Raw genomic sequence first — 8592 nt, 5'->3', positions numbered from 1 at the left:
TGTGTGTGTGTGTGTGTGTAGAAAGAAACAGGGAGAAATGGGGGGACGGTCAAAAAGAAGGAGGAGGAAAATCAAAGAGGGGAAGGAATGTTCCTCTAAACACTGAAATGCAAATGACAGGCAGGACCCCCATCTACACAGAGGCACTTGTGGTGGTTAGTTTAACATGCTATTCTTTCCCACTTCAGGAACATCAATGTAAATAAGTGTTTGTGTGTGTGTATGTTGTGAAGTTAAGTCTCATACTGTGAGGAAAATGACATCTCTTTTAAATACACACACACGTAAATGTTATCTTTGCCGATACTGTAAGTGTTGAATCAGTTTTTTTCCCTACAACCTTTTTGACTTTCTCTTTCTGGTTATTGGAGGTAAATTGCGGTGTGCGGATGTATAAAAGCTTCCTTCTAAACTGTGGCATCCTTTTAGTATCACTGCTAATTTGTCATTTTGGTTCTGGCAGTAATTAGCAGGTGATACATCCCAATTTGTGTGTATTTTTACAACCCACTTTACTTGTTTACATGTTAATGGGATGTTTTATAATTTATTGTTCACGACACGTTACAACAAAATAGCTTTTTACCATAAAAGTCATCTGAGATAATTAGCATCCATATCACGACCCCTAGAATGACATCCGTTTATTCTGATTTTGCAATAATATGTCAATTCATTATGTATGGCTACTTTTGACATTTTTGGATGTTGGTATAATTGTTGCGGTTGTTATCCCATAACTAACGCTATTTTTATCCACACCTAAAAGGCAACTTGGCATTTTGAAGATTTTAAATATTTTAATTATAATACAAACTTGATTCATTTAGATATATTTGGAGAACATCTTTTATAGTCATTATTGCCTAAATTGATTAATTTCTGGGGTCTCCTGATATATCTGCAATAAAGATAACTCTATATCAAAGTATATGCCCATGTATTGTAAATGCTTTAGTTAGTATCAAAAACTGATAGAACAACAAGTGTCTATGAAAGTTTCAGTGTAGCCATCCTTCACAGCAGCTCGCTTAACCCTTAAACCTGAAATATGTTTTCTCAGCTCTGTGAATGATGGCGATGGTTAAGAGTGTCAGCTAAATGCTCGGAATGGTTTTGTATGCATGTATGAATGTGTATCTCTGCTTGTTCACTTCGTCAAATGCGCCCACATTGCACTGGGCTTAATAGTGAAAGGCTCTGAGTGGCAGTGATGGGGGTTCGTCTGTCATTTAATCTTGTAAACGAGCTGATGGCCGTTCGTTCGGTCCCCTAATAAGATTACACATGCACTGTGGGTCCCACCACGGGTCATCATCGCTGAGGCCATTCAAAGGCAATTATTGTTTTAAATGTTCCTCTCATCGCCATCTCAAAGTGACTCTGCGTGCTTCACTGAGGGAATAAGCTTTGAGGCAGACTGAAGGAGTTGTTTTTCCTCTTCAGTTAGAGCCTAAATGTTTTTACACTCCTACTGTTTTACTTTTCTCAAGCAGCTGGGGTGTTCCATTCTATCTGCGTAAATGGAGAGTGTGTATGTGCATTTGTCTGTGGGGTGATCAGCGTTGGTAGAAGTACAAACAGTACATAAAGGGATTTGACTCTAGAATACAGTGGACATGAATAAACTTGCATACATTCATTTATTATTATTATTATTATTATTTTATTTATTGTGCTGTTGCAAAAACGCAAAATCATTTCTGAGACGATATTTACTGATTGGGTTTTACCTTAAAACTATAAATCATCATTCTTAAACTTTTCTCAGCTAAATTTAAAAACAAAAAACATATTCCTGGTTCGTCTTATGTATTGATGCTGTTGTTACAGAAGTGAGGAAGCAGTTGTTTAAAGGCCTAAAGGATTCTTCTCTGTTGCCCCTCCTGCATGTGTGTACGTGTAGTCGTCAGCAGGCCTCTGTTTTGGTAGATCAGTGGGAAGTGGTAGTCCGCCGGGATAGCCCTGTTTCTTTGTTCTCCTGCTGACAATGGAGGACTCACAGTCAGTCTAAAGGGAGAAATAATGTCCCAGAGCAGTCTGGGAGAAGAACAAATGCACACACACACACACACACACACACACTACTTCTCACATGCTACTCATGTGGGGCATGACCTCAATAAGATCTACTGTTGTATTTGCAAAGCCCTCAACACCATGTGCCGACCATTTTTAAAAGCTGTAACTGTTAGGCCTAAGGTTCAAATAAAAGATTGGTTCTGCCAAGTTGAACAGAGTTTTCCTTCATGGATTTCATTCTGTACACAGCACTGTTCATGTACAAGTGTTTGAATGGTTCAAAATGAACAGGATTGCAGCATTTGAAAATCCTTGATTTTTCTTTAATTGAAACTGATATTTAAATAAATTATTCAGTATTTACAGCTGAACAGACTAATATAGGCTAATGCATACAGTAATAACTAACATAAAGTCTGCATGATACTAAAGGTAATTTTTCCAGTTAATATTCCTCCTAACCCGATTCTTTCTTCTGTGTCACAACAGGAAAGGAGGAGCCGACCACCTATACCTGCACTACATGTAAGCAGTCATACGGCAGTGCCTGGTTCTTGCTGCAGCATGCTCAGAACACCCACGGCTTCCGTATCTACCTAGAAAGCGAACATGGCAGCCCACTCACCCCACGCATGGGTGGGCCTTCCTCCCTGGGTGGGGGCGCAGACTGCCCTTCTCAGCCTCCTCTTCACGGCCTCCATCTGCCTCCTGATGCAAGCCCCTTCAACCTCCTCCGCATCCCTGGCTCAGGCTCAGGTGGAAGGGACAGCGTCGGGGCAGGGGGTGGAGTTGGTGCCGGTGGCACTGTTGGTGGGGGCCATCATCAGCGTTTCCCTCCTACGCCACCCCTCTTCAGCCCCCCTCCAAGGAACCACCTGGACCCCCACCACCTGAGCCCAGAGGAGCTGGTGCTGGCAGCCCACCACCCGAGTGCCTTTGACAGGGTGCTGCGCCTCAATCCTCCTCTGCCCCTGGACCCCCCTCCAACAATGGACTTCTCACGGCGGCTCCGGGAGCTGGCAGGCAACACCTCAGGGTCCACTCCCCCGCTATCCCCCAGCCGGCCCAGCCCCATGCAGCGCTTGCTTCAGCCATTCCAGACAGGAGGAGGAAGTGGAAACACTGGAGGTGCAGGGGGTAGCAAACCTCCATATCTTGCCACCCCACCCCCTCTTCCAGGCTCCATGCAGTCACCTGTGGGTTCTCAGACCACTCCTCCTACCCCTCTCCCCTCAGCAGGGGTAACACCCTCCTCCACCACCCCCTTGAAATCAAAGTGTTGTGAGTTTTGTGGAAAGGCCTTCAAGTTTCAGAGTAATCTAATAGTGCATCGGCGCAGCCACACAGGAGAGAAGCCGTACAAATGCCACCTGTGTGATCATGCTTGTACACAGGCTAGCAAATTGAAACGCCACATGAAGACACACATGCACAAATCCTCCTCTCCAAACACAGGCAAGTCAGAAGATGGGCTTTCAACAGCCTCCTCTCCAGAGCCTGGCACCAGCGAGCACATTGGCAGTGCAAGCAATGCCCTCAAGTCCGTGGTGGCCAAGTTAAAAAGTGAGAATAACCGCATGCTACGCGAGAATGGGGAGGAGGAGGAGGAAGAAGAGGAGGAAGAAGAAGAGGAAGAAGAGGAGGAAGAAGAGGAGGAGGAAGAGGAGGAGGAAGGAGAGGAGGAAGAGGTGCAGAATGGGGAGAGGGCAGCCAGAAGAAACAACAACAGTTATCACTTTGGTTTGAGCCTTGAGGCAGCACGTCAGCATGAAAACAATGGTGGTATAGGAAGCCGACTGGGAGGAGTCGCTGAAGAGGGTTCCATCCCTCGCTCACTTCCTGAGGTGATGCAAGGGATGGGTCTGGCTGCTAGCATGCAGCACTTCAGTGAAGCCCTCAGCGCACACAAACGGAATGCCATGGCCCAGGAAAACCACCTGCATCACCACCTCAACCGAGACCATCACCACAATCGCGAGATGTGTGATGTGGACTCAGTGTTGGAAACAGATCGTGGGGAGGAGGGCTCTGTCTCCACAGTCAATGGGCGGGGAGCATCCCCTAACGAATCTGCCTCTGTTGGCCTCTCTAAGAAACTGCTTCTGGGTAGCCCCAGTCCACTAAGTCCTTTCTCAAAACGCATCAAGCTGGAAAAGGAGTTTGACCTGCCCACTCCCACAATCCCTAACACGGAGAACGTCTACTCCCAGTGGCTGGCTGGCTATGCCGCCTCTCGACAACTCAAGGACCCTTTTCTGAACTTTGGGGATTCCAGACAATCGCCCTTCGCCTCTTCGTCCGAGCATTCTTCAGAGAATGGCAGTCTGCGTTTCTCGACCCCTCCGGGGGAACTGGATGGCGGGATGTCGGGCCGCAGTGGCACAGGCAGTGGGGGCAGCACACCCCACCTCGGTGGTCCTGGGCGGCCTAGCTCCAAGGACGGCCGCAGGAGTGATACTTGTGAGTATTGCGGCAAGGTGTTCAAGAACTGCAGTAACCTGACAGTGCACCGACGCAGCCACACAGGAGAGAGACCATACAAGTGTGAGCTGTGCAATTATGCTTGTGCCCAGAGCTCCAAACTTACTCGCCACATGAAGACCCACGGTCAGGTGGGCAAAGACGTGTACAAGTGTGAAATTTGTCAGATGCCCTTCAGTGTCTACAGCACCTTGGAGAAACACATGAAAAAATGGCACAGTGACCGTCCTTTGAGTACCGAAATAAAGTCAGAGTAGAAGGCCGAACTATGGGACCTTTCCCCGCAGCTATGTCTGCCATTAGTCCCCTGTTTATTCCAAGCCCCTTGTAGATTTGCCCCAACCCTAACACTCCACTTTCGCCAGTCTGGTGGAAGCTTAAGACCATGTGCTCTGCACCAGCACACCCCGTTTCCATTACCCATTGAATGCATGATCTGTATCGGGGCAATACTCTTGCATTGACGCAAAACTTCGAGCCTTTCTCTTGTGCAATAATTTACATGTTGTGTACTATTTTTTTTTCTTTTGAGTTTTCCTTTTCCATTTTAAGAATTAGTCAGCATGCATAGTATGTTTTTGCTAATCAAAAAAAGAAAAGAACTTGTCCCAGGTTGGTTAGTTGTTGAGTAAATGTGTTGCTGTTTTTCTCTTGTTCTGTTTTTTCTTTTTATTCTTCAAAAAGAGAAAAGACAAGAAAGATACATCCATGCTGCATACATTCTGTAACACATATCATGTACAGTTTTGTTTTGTAACATGGAAAGTGAACAGTCTTTGATTTGACCCTCTTCTTACAACCCTCGAAATGCACTTATCCTGATCTTTCTAAAAGATGCCATGTTCACACAGGGTTAAAAAAAAAATCACACATTGGCTTCAAGACTAAACTGAAAGTAACGACAGCCTTCAAATTTCTTTCAAAAAGACAAGGGTGTGCTAACAATTCAATTTGTACTATCATTTGGTAGAATAAGAAAGAGTGCCTTTGATATCTCAAGACTGCATTGGCCATAATCTTATCTGGTATAAGTTTGGGGTCACATTAGATTAAGCTAGAAGGTTTAAGCCACCCAGGTAAGGTCCTTGCATCAAGCACCTGACGGCTCAAATGGACTGTGACAACTCACGATGATCAGAGAGTTCTTGTTAATCATCATTTAGCTACCTATTACATGTTCAATAGGCTATCTTTAATATGTGGATTTCATGACAAGCATGGTACAAGCAGTATTGTGTATATCTGAATTATTTGTAGTTTTGTTTCTGGTAAGGAGGTACTTTTGAGATAAAGGTAATCAGTAATGTACAATCCTGAACTTGAGGGATACAGTGCATGGCTGAGAAGTGTCATGTATCTGCGTTAGCACAAACCTACAACGCTGCTTCGATATGTCAGTGTGTGGAACAATGCATAAAGTAATATATGAGCTATATGAGCTCAAAGTGAGGCTAACTTTATTTGAGAGCATTGAAATAACTACAAGCTAGACAGACAGAAAGCTACACGGAAGCTACGTACATATTACGGGGTTCAGAGGCAATCTCTTTCACTTTACATTTCTAGTATCAAAACAGGGTTATTAACTACGGATTGCAGAACAAAAGAAAGAAATAATTAGAACAAAATATATCTTTACTCCAGGGCTCTTGAAAAGAGTGAAATGCGATGATTTTAATCAGTATGCGTAGGCTAATGCAGGGCACATTTCTTTGTTTGTTGTTGCTTTTCAACCCAAAAGGAGAGGTTTTTTTTCCTTGTTGAGTTTCATTCAAGCTGTTCATAGTATAACACTCTGTCTGAGAGTAGGTACTGACATCTCTGTTGCATTTCCCCACACTAATGCAATGTTGGTACTAATAGCTAGATTGTCATTTATAGGACATGAAGTGCACTGTTTCAATTTTCCCAGTTTACAAGTTTATGCTGAAGGGGAAAACGTTGTTGAAATGCTGTCAGATGACGAGGGTCCCATTGTTAAAAGCAGTAAAAGATGAGACACATAATCTGTTGCCAGCAACTCCAGCCTCATGAACTTTGACCTTTGTACCCTTGCCGTTTCACCTTTGACCATTTGTCAGTTTGTTACCCCTAAAAACCCCAGTGCTTAGCCTGGGCTGAAAATTCACCCTGTCTGCAAGGTCTGTAAATTAAAAGGTTTGACGTGAGTTGAATAAATAACCAGCGCTCCTACATGGTTGCAAAATGGATGCAGCTGTCATTGGCCACAGCAGTACCAAACGTCCACATTTTTTAAGGAGCTGTATTGTGACTTTATTACCATCTACACTTGAATAATCTATAGACCTTGCTGGCTAGACAAGAGACACTCAAATCTTGTTGCTTACACTGCGAAAATCTGTTTTTGTATAAATCTTCCTTTAATTATAGATATGAAAATAAACGTTTTTTGCAAATAACACTCCACTATCTTTAAGGGGAAACCGTATTTAAGTTTTGTTGTCGTTTCTCTTTTCCTCAGCGTCTTGGTGGTGTTCAAGACTCCGATCACAGTATATATGAAATGATAAAAAAAGACAAAAAAATTACAAAAAAAATTCTGTGATGGTTTTGTATTTTATTTTGCCTTGGCTCTTCACAGCTCTTCAGGTTGAAATACAATTTGCATTGGGGAAAGGATTAAGATTATATATGAATATATAATAAAGAACTTAAAATATAGGAAAATGCACACTCATGTCAATTCCTATGCTTAAACACATTTATGGTCTACTTTTTCTGTATTTCTAGAACTGTATTTGAATTCAATGTTCACTTAGAGTAGGCACTATAGTATTTATATTGAGGCTCGTATTTTTAACTGTTGCTTGTTCTCTCTAAAGGTATTTACCATACCTTTTTTTGGTAGTGGAAAAAAAATCCCAAGCTGCCACGGTATATTTTTTTAATTTGGCAGGATAATATAGTGCGAATTATTTGTATGTTTAAAGAAATAAAAGGAAAAACCCCATAAAAAGCAGCTAAAGTATGTGGCATTGGGAGGCGTCACAGCCATCAGATGGCCGTCGCTCTGTTTCCTGTCCACAGAGGTGGTTGTACATATCTTCCTTAGTTTTTTGTTCAGACCTCCTTCCCCCTGCTGCCATTATTGTATGCAGTAATGCAAGCTGACGTCGGCCTGTTCTGTTGTGTGCTTCTGTCTCTCTCACCCCTCCCACCTGACTACATTCCAACATCAAGAGGAGAGGAAAAAAAAATCATATGCAGTACATGGATTACGAAAAAAAAGCGTCAAAATAAATACATTTAAAAAGAAATTAAATGTTTTGCTTTTTTTTTCATTGCCAAATACTAAATGGTGCTTTATATTTAGATTGGGTATACTTTCATATGCAAAGCATATTTAAAAATGACCCGGGGGACGTGGAGAAGCCTGCTTGAGTTGAGACTTTTTTGTAAATGGCAATGCGGAATATTTTGTTATCAGCCTTTTCTATTCCTATTCTGAGAGCTGTTTGTTGTAACTTGAACTTGAACTTTATCTTTTACTATGGGAGTTACTATTTATTATTACCTATATGCTCTGTTCAAAACAGAGACATGGGATGGATCCTTATTTTGGTTTCTTTTTATTTGATTTTTTATTTTAGGTTATAATATCATTTTGATTTTTTTTTCTTTTGTAATGGTGGCCAGTGGTCATTGGACAAACCTAGCTCTTTAATTTCTGTTGTACTTGTTTGGGGTCTCTGTTCAGTTGTATTGGGAAAACCACTGTCTGTGTTTTCTGGCAGATGTCTGCATAATCCTGTTCACACACCCATTTTGTCCCTTTATCGAAAAACAATTAATAAAAAAATGAAAGTATAACGGCACTTGTCGCTTATCTCCACTGTGTGTGTTAAGTTATCTCAAGTGTTTGTGCATGAATGTGTGTGTATGTAATTAATCCCCACATTCTTACGATTAGCATTACCTAAACTTAAAAATAAAACAATAAACAAAAGTAAACTAAATCACTTTGAATGGAGTCAGCATGTCCAGGTGGGCTGAAAATGTGGGTATTCAAGTGCATTTATAAAACAGACACCCGTGTGTCTGCAGCGTCATCCTACATGTTGGTTGAGA

General features: G+C 42.3%; 1 protein-coding gene across 2 annotated transcripts in view; it reads left to right on the top strand.

The window, feature by feature from the left end:
* The window catches only part of bcl11aa (BAF chromatin remodeling complex subunit BCL11A a), a 51444-nt gene extending 43110 nt beyond the window's left edge, over positions 1–8334 (top strand). For both annotated transcript variants that reach the window (XM_046071201.1, XM_046071200.1), the window contains exon 3: positions 2512–8334. In XM_046071201.1, coding sequence (XP_045927157.1) covers positions 2512–4760 — 2249 coding nt within the window. In that variant the 3' untranslated portion in view covers positions 4761–8334. The remainder of the gene's footprint in view (positions 1–2511) is intronic.
* Positions 8335–8592: the final 258 nt, after the last annotated feature.

Source organism: Micropterus dolomieu, linkage group LG15 (genome assembly GCF_021292245.1).
Source record: "Micropterus dolomieu isolate WLL.071019.BEF.003 ecotype Adirondacks linkage group LG15, ASM2129224v1, whole genome shotgun sequence".
Classification (NCBI taxonomy): domain Eukaryota; kingdom Metazoa; phylum Chordata; class Actinopteri; order Centrarchiformes; family Centrarchidae; genus Micropterus; species Micropterus dolomieu.
Note: the sequence above shows the minus strand (reverse complement) of the source record. Positions and strands in the feature narration are given on the sequence as shown.